The sequence below is a fragment of the Asterias rubens genome, chromosome 4 (genome assembly GCF_902459465.1).
Source record: "Asterias rubens chromosome 4, eAstRub1.3, whole genome shotgun sequence".
Classification (NCBI taxonomy): Eukaryota; Metazoa; Echinodermata; class Asteroidea; order Forcipulatida; family Asteriidae; genus Asterias; species Asterias rubens.
In genome coordinates, this window is record NC_047065.1 from 7,255,075 (window position 1) to 7,266,347 (window position 11,273).

Below are 11,273 nucleotides of genomic sequence, written 5' to 3' on the forward strand. Positions count from 1 at the left end.
TCACTGAACACATCTTGCACCTGCAAGGTTACTCATGTTTACTGTTGTTGCTCAATAATCTAGAAGAAAACGCCACCTTAAAAAAGATCCTTGCGTTATAACCGGAAATTTAATCATTTCAAATGGAACAATAAGGACATGATGACATGAAACTGTGTATTGAGGGAAAGTCTGTGCTAGTACTGTGAATGTTGTTGGAATGACGACTGGTGGTCTATTAGACAGAGACGATCTGAGCAGATGAAATGGACATATGAAATGAAGCATGACGACAGGTGTCAGAAAATGATGCATTGGTTTTGGTGAAGGTTAGACGTGTGGTTAGAAAACCGTCTCTGTTCAGTTAGTTATTGACAGCCATCTGCCGTATGTTACTCATTGTTTTTTATCATTACACTATTATGATGAAGTGCCGACTTCTTCGTCACTGGTACTTTTGTTTGTCTGGAAAAGATTGTTCAACTTTTACAAGATGCATTGCGATAATTGTGTAAAATTGTGAAATGGATGGTTTTTATACATGATGCACACTGGAGTACATGGCGTAGGGGGATGTGCTCACAACCCTTGTCCCCTGATGAGACCGAAAACAAGCGCCAATGACTTATTTAATATTCCAGCCCCCGCCCCCCCCCCTCCTCTCCCAACCAGAATTAATGAAAATTTCTAGTTAAGCTGCTGATAGTGTTTAATGGGACAGAACAGGAGATTGTTAAGGCAAGCTGCTACAAGCTACCACCAGTTTATTTTTTTTTTCTATCATTTATTTATACCTGTATGTACTGCTATAATATTGTGAAAATGTTTTGTGGAAATAAATGTATTGAAAAGGGAAAAAAAAGGAATAACAAAAATAGAAATTGCTAATCCTATGAGTAACATGCAAGGACCTCCCTGCTCCAGTGGTGTGCCAGAGATACCTAAAATGATTAAGACTAAGATACCTAAGAAGACACGTTTTTCTCAATGTGTAACACATTTAGGATGTTTTCACTGCCTAGAATGTAACAGTTTTACAATAACACTAATAAACACAATGGAAGTTTAAGTTTTCATAAAGAGACACTTTACATACGTTCACATTTTACTCAAAATTATAAGGCAGCACTCCTGTTCCCCCTCTGAAGAATAGAATTCTCACATGCAAAAGTTTTTATTGATTTCTTATAACTTGGGCATTTCAGACAAAATAATTTCACAGGATGCTTACTACCATTTCCTTCTTTACCACAAGCTAGTTATAGGATAAAAATTACACAAATTTGTTAAAGGTCATTACCTGTAAACAATGACCCGACTATTTAACCCTTTCGACTTTCCCTTATTGATCATTCACTCAGCATGATTAAATTACATGGTATGAGTTACACAGGAATATGAAGCTCATTTGTGTTTTAAAGGCACTGGACACCTTTGGTAATTGTCAAAGACAAGTCTTCTCACTTGCTGTATCTCAACATTTGCAAAAAATAACAAACCTATGCAAGCTTGAACTCAGTTAGTCATGGAAGTTGCGAGGGAATAATGGAAGAAAAAACACACTTGTCGAACAAGTTGCCTGCTTTCAGATGCTTAAATTCGAAACCTCAGCTGAGGTCTCGAATTCATTTCAAATATTTTAGTGAGAAATTACTTCTTTCTCTAAAACTACGTTACTTCAGCGGGAGCCGTTTCTCACATTGTTTTTTTTTTACTATCAACAGCTCTCCATTGCTCGTTACTGGAGTAAGTTTTCATGCTAACAATTATTTTGTTGTCAAGTTGAAACCAATGGTTCTTTTCAGAACCACCCCAACTCATTGAGAGATTGTTATTACATGGTGTTACCGCAAACCTTTCTATATCATATTTCCACCATGCAAAGTTTCAAATCCTACTTAAAAAAAAAACAAGGGATCAGTGTTACTCACCTGTTCGTAGAGGAAAAACAGCACAATGAGCGAGATTCCATAGAGAATGCCTAAGACGCACATGACACAAACCAACGACTGTCTCATCTGGGCACAGTATTTGTCATATAAATCCTCAATGCCCATGGCATGGAACTTCTGCTGCAGGTGATGTAGCGACCAGCCAGCATGGTTCATGGTATTCCCCCTCTCTCTGAAGAAGTCCTCCAGGGAGCCGAAGCTGATGATATCCCCTCTAACCTGCCCCATCTGGTAAAACTGCCTCCTCAGGCTGGTACCCCTTGAGCGACTCATGACGGAAGCGTTTAAGTTGTTGAAATCAAGAGAGCATGAGATGTCTGAGGGTTTGAGAGTTTCTTGGACGGTGTTGGTGGCCCCTCCAACTTGAGGTTCAATCTCCTCCCTGACAGAGCATTCCTGTAGGCAACGCGAGAAGAAACAAATCATTCATTCTTGAGTGATGAGAAGAGTGCAATTACAAAATCAACTGTGTTAGTTTGATTGTTTATGGGTTTTATTGATACAGCTAAAGTTTCCTAGGCACAGTGTTCACTCTTGTCTCTTTAAAGGGAAGGTACACATGTGGTAACTGTCAAAGACCAGTCTTCTCACTTTGTGTATCCCATCATAACCATAAAATAACAAGCCGTTGAAAATTTGGGCTCAATCGGTCATTAAAATTGCGAGAACATTATGAAAGAAAAAACACCCTCTTGGACAAATTTGTGTGCTTTCAGATAGGAATAAAAGACTTCTAGCTAGAAGTCTTTTATTATTTTAGTGAGAAATTACCCCTTTCTCAATAACTATGTTACTTCAGAGGGAGCCGTTTCTCAGAAAGTTTTATAATATTAACAGCACTCCAATGCTCTTTACCAAGTCAGTTTTTAAGTCAATATTTGTTTTGAGTAATTACCAAACATGTACCTTCCCTTTAAAGAAACGTTACAGAATTGGTAAGAAACACAGATCTACATAAAACTTACACAGTCTATTGATGATGATAGTTGAAAACATCCCTTGAAAAATTTCTGTCTCAAATGTCATATTTGATGAGAAATAAATAATCTAACTTTGCGTTTGGAGTCTATCGGTCAGTGAGCATTTTATTCATTTTTATTTTGGCATCAATGCAATGCAAAATTTGTAACCGGTTTTTCACTATTCTCTCGTGACCCAGATGGCCGATCGATCTCAAACTTCTACAGGTTTGTCAGTTTATGTATATGGTGAATTACATAAAGTGTTTACACTGCCAGCAACTGTTTTGCTTGCAAAAAAAACAATTCTGTAATGTTCCTTTAAGATCAGCAATTCAGTCCCTTTTCGTTCTTACAATACTCATGTTTTGTCCATATATCTTTTGAGTGGTAGCAATCCCTAGATAGATAAGACTTGGCTTCTAAATAATATTAATACAGGGTTCTTATAAAGCACTCATCATTTATATCATGGCACAAAACAAATAAAGAATCAATAATAAACAAAAGAGCTCTGAACAGTTCAGTCTTCAACATTTTTGAAGAGTCAGACTGACACGACTTCTGGAGGGAGTTTGTTCCATAGGTGGGGACTGCGCTGTAACCAAAGATTGAATAAATGAAATCCTTATAATGTGTCTAAATATTCATTTTAATTTCTGTGTTTTTTCTAGCAACTCAAAAAAACCCAGTTAAGAACAGACTACTTCGTTGAAGTGATCGACTGTCATTGTGCTTTAAAGCCATTGGACACTTTCGGTAAACAGTATTGTCAATAGGCCCACACTTCGCGTATCACAACTGATATAAAACATAACAAACCTGTGAAAATTTAGGCTCAATCGGTCATCGGAGTCGGGAGAAAATAACAAGAAAAACCCACACTTGTTTCCGCACATTTCGCCGTGTCATGACATGTGTTTAAAATAAATCCGTAATTCTCGATATCGAGAATTGATGTTGTTTTAATGTTTTCTCAAAAAGTAAAGCATTTCATGGACAAATATTTCAAGAGAAGTCTTTCACCATTACCTTCTGTAAACCCTGTAAGTAATTTGTAAATCTGTGAACTTTTAATTTGTTTTCTGTTCCGAAAGTGTCCAATGGCTTTAAATAACACTGAACATGTTTTAAGAAAGCGTGCTACCAGTATGCATTAAATCGTCCACTAATCCTGTACCAGTTCGATAACTTATTTTCAGAACAGAACTTATGAAATATAAAATGCTTTTTGAAAGGTAACCCAATGCCATAAGTCTCTCCCAACTAATTTTCTCGGTGATTGCTTCCCATAAACCATAAAACTTGGAAAAGGTCAACAGTTAAAGTATGAGTGACCTAACCCTGCACTTAATTGCACTTCAAACATCTATACATCCAGCGTTTAAGTCTAGAGTACACCAGCAAGCAGGTGCTGAAAGTATAGTAAGATAACAATGGCCGACTGTAGACTGTCGGGTGGGTGGGGGGGGGGGCAGTAGGGGGAGGTTACTCTGAAAGATGAAGAAGTGTTTGTCAAGGCCCCAGAAGAAGATATTGCACATCTGTGATCTATCTAACAAACGACCATCTGCTCACTGTCAAAAAGTTTTAAATGAATGAAATTCATCTGCAGCTTTTTCATGACCATAGCATGACGGCTGATGTTCTGATGCCCCAATTTCGGCAAACTTGAAGGCAAAACTTGAGTTCGGTGTGACTGATGTGAAATTATTTGAAAAAGATTATTAAATTTTAAAGTTGAAATATATACTGAGTGCAGTGCAAGAGGATTATTTTCTCATAAACATGACGGCACTTCATTGCAGCATAATCTGAGAACACTGGACAATATTGGTATTTGTCAAAGACCAGTCTTCTCACTTGCTGTATCTCAACATATGCATAAAATAACAAACCTGTGAAAATTTGAGCTCAATTGGTCCTCGAAGTTGCGAGATAATAATTAAAGAAAAAACACCATTGTTGTGTGCTTTCAGATGCTTGATTTTTCGAAACCTCAAATTCTAAATCTGGGGTCTCGAAATCAAATTTGTGAAAAATTACTTCTTTCTCAAAAATTACATTACTTCAGAGGGAGCTGTTTCTCACGATGTATTATACTATCAACCTCTCCCCATTACTCGTTACCAAGTCTTATGCTTATAATTATTTCAAGTATTTACCAATTGTGCCCACTGCCTTTAAGGCAAGCACAAGAATTAACTTAGCATAAAACACTTTACTCAATAGAAAACAATTACCAATTACCAGCCAAAAAAACATGGAAAAGTGCACCATCATTGACTGGTATCATACTAATTTTTCTAGGCACACAATTGTCAAGCAAAACTTTCTGCTAATTAACACTTTGTTTGCCCTGGTTTTAAGCTCATAGCAAGAAGCTTTCACTTCCAAATATTTCCATTTCCAATCATATACCGGTAGTACACCTCAATGGGATACAGTTACATGCCGCAGTAGTTGACAATGCACATTCTCATCAGCCTCATCACAACTGTGTAACAAGTAATCAAATAAATCACTCCAAATCGCGATAAATAAATTAGACCTCCACGCTAGCCAACAAGTTAATGCTCTTGTGAGGACCAGCATGCATGAAACATAACCCCTTAATCCTTTAAGCAAAATTACCAATGAAGTTTTTTTTTTTATAAAGGCAGATTTTGTGCCCTAGTTGATCGGTAAAATTGAAAGTGGTTGTTGGGATTTGAGGTTGCAAATTCTTCCTGCAGACAAAGAGTCCTTAGTGCCAGACGTTCCTGGGAAGCTACTCTATCAACTCCATCCTATATCTTGTACGCCCCCCCCCCCCCACCAACCACGATGTGACCTTCACCATTGATGTGTTGTCATGGTAACCATTAATCCACTGTGCTTGAAAGAATATTATTGCATGGAGAAAGCTGTTAGAGACCCTTCACTTGCCTTGAGAGATAGACATACTCTAAAACATCTACAGATGTTTGTCAAATTATTTGATATTCCTCCCTTGTGCTTTCTGAGTGATGGTAAACATTTCAATACATCAATTTGACCACCCAGAAGGCTTTACAAAAAAGCATTTCCAAAAAGCATTTTTATCCACCCACATTTGAATTTGAGAAACTTTACTGTCAGAACTGTTTCTCGGGTTGTGTTTTCAAATTACGAACTATTCATCCTGCGTGGACTGGACTACTGCTCCTGATTTTTGCCAGTATCTCAAAAATAATACCACCTTTTAAAATGAAAATTACACAGGTAATAAATGGGGTTACAAAAATGAAAGGGTTCCAAAAACCAAAGTACGTTCCCTTTAAAGGCAGTGGACACTATTGGTTATTAATAATTACTCAAAATAATTATTAGCATAAAACTTTACTTGGTGACGAGTAATGGGGAGAGGTTGATGGTATAAAACATTGCGAGAAACAGCTCCCTCTGAAGTGACATAGTTTTCGAGAAAGAAGTAATTTTCCACAAATTTGATTTCGAGACCTCAGATGTAGAATTTGAGGTCTCAAAATCAACCATCTAAACGCACACAACTTTGTGTAACAATGGTGTTTTTTCATTAATTATTATCCCGCAACTTCGACGACCAATTGACCTCAAATTTTCACAGGTTTGTTATTTTATGCATATGTTGGGAGAGAGCAAGTGAGAAGACTGGTCTTTGACAATTACCAATAGTGTCCAGTGTCTTTAAGCTTCTTATTTCACAAGAAAGCATATGCAGAGTGAATTTTGAGGGGCACAAACAACCATTGATCAACATGTTCCTATGGTGACACAAGGAAATTGCCTCAATTTAGACACGACGTGTGAACCAGGTCTAGGGTCTCACCATCATGCAGCTACGTATATACCTTATGCATTGACCTCATCCAGCTGCCATCATCTTAGAGGAAAAAAACAATGACGAAACAATCGAGACGCACAGATTTGTACACACGGCACACAGTATTGCCCAGGTCAAAATTCTAGTTGAACCTAGTTAAACTGTGTTTAACTGGAACTAGTTGATAAACTAGTTAAATGCAGTTAAAACCAGTTGGTTTAATATGGAAAATGGACAGACACCAACTGGTTTATAATTTAAACCTAGTTGAACACAGTTAAACCTAGTCCAAACCAGTTGGTTAATATGGAAAATGGACGAGTTTGGTCACTATCCAGTTGAACCAGTTGACCCCAGTTAACTGGGTTCAACTGCAATTTTGACCTGGGTGGCCAATGAACAACCTCCTTTTGACCTCTAGGTGAGAGCGCCCTATTGTAATTATGTCATGTGCGTAAGGTCTTGTACCACTTGCCGCTATTGTAATTTGGTGTAGGTGGTGGTGTAATAATAATAATAATAATAATAATAATAGTAAAGAATATTTAAAGGGCGAAATCCACCAAAATGAGGTGCTCAAGGCGCACAAGAGGGGAAATCTTGAAAGTATTGAGATTAGAAATATTACGGATTTGAAGAGGTAAGTCATTCCAGAGTGTTGTTCCAGCCTGGGAAAATGACCTATTGCCCTATGACTTGCTACTCCTACATGCATGTATTGGAAGATTGGAGAGATCGCGCAGGTGTATCAGCTTTTACCAAAGAAACAGAACCATTGATGCAATGAAAGATAAGCAACAGAAGTTTGAAAGTAATACGAGATTCGACTGGTAGCCAGTGTCGTGACTTCAGAACCGGTGTAATGTGAGTGTGTTTCCTGTTAAGAGTGACAATGCGAGCAGCTGCGTTTTGTAATTTTTGTAGTTTAGAAAGTTGAGTTTGGGGTTAAGTGAAAAAGAAGACCATTACCGAAATCCAGTCGAGAAGAAATGAGAGCATGGACTAGTGTAAAACAACAGGACAAAAGTTTGATTCCCGGTGTGTACGCTTTTTAAAAGAATCTTACTCTACAGGTAGTTTAGTACTTAGTTTTTTATTTGACAAAATAAAATTAGCTGTTGCAGACTGCTAACCAACCAAAAGGACCTACATGTATGGTGTAAATGCAACAAAAGATAACAAGCCGACTTTCCACTCTCTCAAAGGCTTAATAATAACAACACAAAACACATAAACAGGTATATAAGTGTAACAGTAGCAGTAAAATGAAATATCTAGAAAAAAAGAATCCTTACACTGAGAACATTTAGCGCAACTGGATAGGTGATATAACAATATGGTAGAAAGTTTCCCTTTTATATTTTTTCCCTTGATTTTTCCCTTCTTTTTCCCTCCCTTTTCTCCAGTTAGCCTCGACGTAACGAGCCTCCACGCAGTCATAACCGTTAGGGAAAGACTCCAGGATCGATGTGAACTTTGCATATTTTTTGAAGACAACATTCAAAATATCATAATTAATTCACAAAATAAAATTGAGCCCATACCCTCACAATTACATGAACAGACCCATTAGTTCTGCTTTGATGATTCTGAACACCATTGTACTGCTACTTAAAGGAACACGTTGCCTCGGATCGGTCGAGTTGGTCTTTGAAGAGCGTTTGTAACCGTTTGTTATAAAATGCATATCGTTAGAAAGTTATTTAAAAAGTAGAATACAACGATCCACACATATTTACCTCGAAATTGCGTGGTTTTCCTTTTACTTTGCAAACTAACACGGTCGGCCATTTATGGGAGTCAAAACCACAAACCGCAATTTCGAGTGATACTTAATTGTGTGGATCATTATATTCTAATTTTAAAATATCTTTCTAATCCTTTTCGATTTTATAACAAACGGTTACAAATGCTTTTCAAAGACCAACTCGACCAATCCAAGGCAACGTGTTCCTTTAAAAGGTACGATCATCCTTAACAGCAACATTGGATAAGTACCTTGTAGCAACTTATTGACTCAAAGCATACATGAATGGGAATGTATCAATCAATACCATACCTGAGTTATTCGCCCATATCAACCGACTCTTTGAACTGACACATTGTGTAAAGAACACTTTTTTGTTAGTTTTCAGGTTTATGATCCGTCATAAACTTGACATCATCCCAAGAGACTGTATGGCCTGATGCTATATTCTTGAAAGGAAAGGGCACCGAGGCATTTTCTACTTTGTAAAGGGCACCTCCACATATTGCTTCAAAGGGCACCGAGGCATTTTCTTCTTTGTAAAGGGCACCTCCACATATTGCTTCAAAGGGCACCGAGGCATTTTCTTCTTTGTAAAGGGCACCTCCACATATTGCTTCAAAGGGCACCGAGGCATTTTCTTCTTTGTAAAGGGCACCTCCACATATTGCTTCAAAGGGCACTGAGGCATTTTCTTCTTTGTAAAGGGCACCTCCACATATTGCTTCAAAGGGCACCAAGGCATTTTCTTCTTTGTAAATGGCCCCTCCACATATTGCTTCAAAGGGCACCGAGACATTTTCTTCTTTGTAAAGGGCACCTCCACATATTGCTTCAAAGGGCACCAAGGCATTTTCTTCTTTGTAAAGGGCACCTCCACATATTGCTTCAAAGGGCACCGAGGCAATGACTAGAGGCATGGAGGTGAATTGCCTCTGTTGTATCAGAATCTCTGTTGTGAAGAATCAGGCCAGTTGTAAACTTTTATCCAAGATTTTGATGGTGTTTTACATCATTAGTTTTGGAAAAGAAAATAATACTAAGTCCTCTACTTTTTGTGAAGACAACAAATAATTGTAAGTGGTCTGCTTAGGTGAACAATGACAAACTATTGATGTTTTAGTGCTATCATGACTATAGGAATTTGAGCTGTCTGCTTAATTTGATGGTGAAAAAAAAAAAGCAACATGAAGGCAGATAGAGGAAATACATGTATTGGGTGGATTTGTACCTTTGATGATACAAAAATGGAATTAAACATACAGACAGAGAATGTTACAAGAAAGGTATTTGGCTATAGGGCAAACGCAGATTTGTTCTTTGAAAAACAAAAGGTAAGAATATCAAACAATTTTCAGAATGGTTTCCCTTATGTGTTATTCTTACAATATTATTCTTACAAATCTGCGATGGCCTATAGGTAGCCAAATATGTTTCTCATGACCGACTCTGAATGTGAGCAAAATGTTATACTTTTATCATCACAGGCATAATCCCATCACCTACCTGCCATACTACGATGGTTAGGTGTCTTCAATTGCTTATTTCCTTGACTCACACAGCGTTTTAGATGGAAATATTACTCTGGAGGATCAGTGCTAGTATGAACCTTTATAAACCCTTAGCTTTCAGATTGAAATAAATCAACTTTTTCCTTGTAGTTACAATAATGCACTTTCCAGAAGCAAACAAAGAATCAGAATGTTCTTCCCTCTTACTGTGAACATTGAATTGAGGAAGAGGATCGACAGGAAAGAAACGGGTTCCTGTGTTTCACAGGAAATCCTTGTTCAAGGTGTGTGTGATGGTTGTGATGTTAAAGGGAAGGTACACGTTTGGTAATTGTCAAAGACCAGTCTTCTCACTTGGTGTATCCCATCATAACCATAAAATAACATGCTTAATTGGTCATCGAAGTTGGGCGAAAATGATGAAAGAAAAAACACCCTTGTTGGACGAATTTGTGTGCTTTCAGATAAGAATAAAAGACTTCTAGCTAGAAGTCTTTTATTATTTTAGTGAGAAACTACCTCTTTCTCAGAAACTACGTTACTTCAAAGGGAGTCGTTTCCCACAATGTTTTATATTATTAACAGCTCTCCAATGCTCGTTACCAAGTTAGTTTTTAAGTTAATATTTGTTTTAAGTAATTACCAAACGTGTAACTTCCCTTTAACCTAGAGAACAGTGTATACAATTCAGAGATCATAGTATAGCTATATGCTATTCACTATTATATAACGCTACATTAAAGGCACCGGACACTATTGGTAATAATACTCAAAATAATAGTTAGCATAAAAACTTACTTGGTATCCAGCAATGGAGAGCTGTTGATAGTATAAAACATTGTGAGAAACGGCTCCCTCTGAAGTAGCATAGTTTTTAAGAAAGAAGTAGTTTCTCACTAGAAAATATTTGAATTGAATTCGAGACCTCAGCTGAGGTCTCGAATTCAAGGCATCTGAAAGCACACAACTTGTGCGGCAGTGGTGTTTTTCTTTCATTAGTCTCTCGCAACTTCGACAACCAATTGAGCCCAAACTTTTACAGGTTTGATATGTTGGGATACACCAAGTGAAAAGATTGATCTTTTACTGACAATTACCAAACGTGTCCAGTGCCTTTAAAAGGCTTCTGTACATTAAACCAGTGTAATATGCCCCTTCAATATCCTTCCACACCTTTTAAGAGTAATTTTGTCAAATGCCCCAAAAAATTCATGATGTTACATTTTTAAAAAATATAGTCAGTTTCAGTTTAATCCTGAATTTTGATGAAATTCAATCAAAAATAGCATTGAATTTGACCTA

The 11,273-nt window shown here is 37.3% G+C and overlaps 1 protein-coding gene across 2 annotated transcripts in view; it reads right to left on the reverse strand.

Moving 5' to 3' along the window:
• LOC117289612 (adenylate cyclase type 2-like) overlaps positions 1 to 10,109 on the reverse strand; it is a 98,273-nt gene extending 88,164 nt beyond the window's left edge. The window contains exons 1-2 of one of the 2 annotated variants that reach the window (XM_033770815.1): positions 9,967 to 10,109; positions 1,911 to 2,327 (exon numbers count right to left, since the gene is read on the reverse strand). In XM_033770815.1, the coding sequence (XP_033626706.1) occupies positions 1,911 to 2,204 (294 nt within the window). In that variant the 5' untranslated portion in view covers positions 2,205 to 2,327; positions 9,967 to 10,109. Of the gene's footprint in view, positions 1 to 1,910; positions 2,328 to 6,719; positions 6,790 to 9,966 lie in introns of those variants that run through there. The other variant, XM_033770814.1, reaches the window with a different exon arrangement.
• Between the last annotated feature and the right edge of the window lie 1,164 nt (positions 10,110 to 11,273).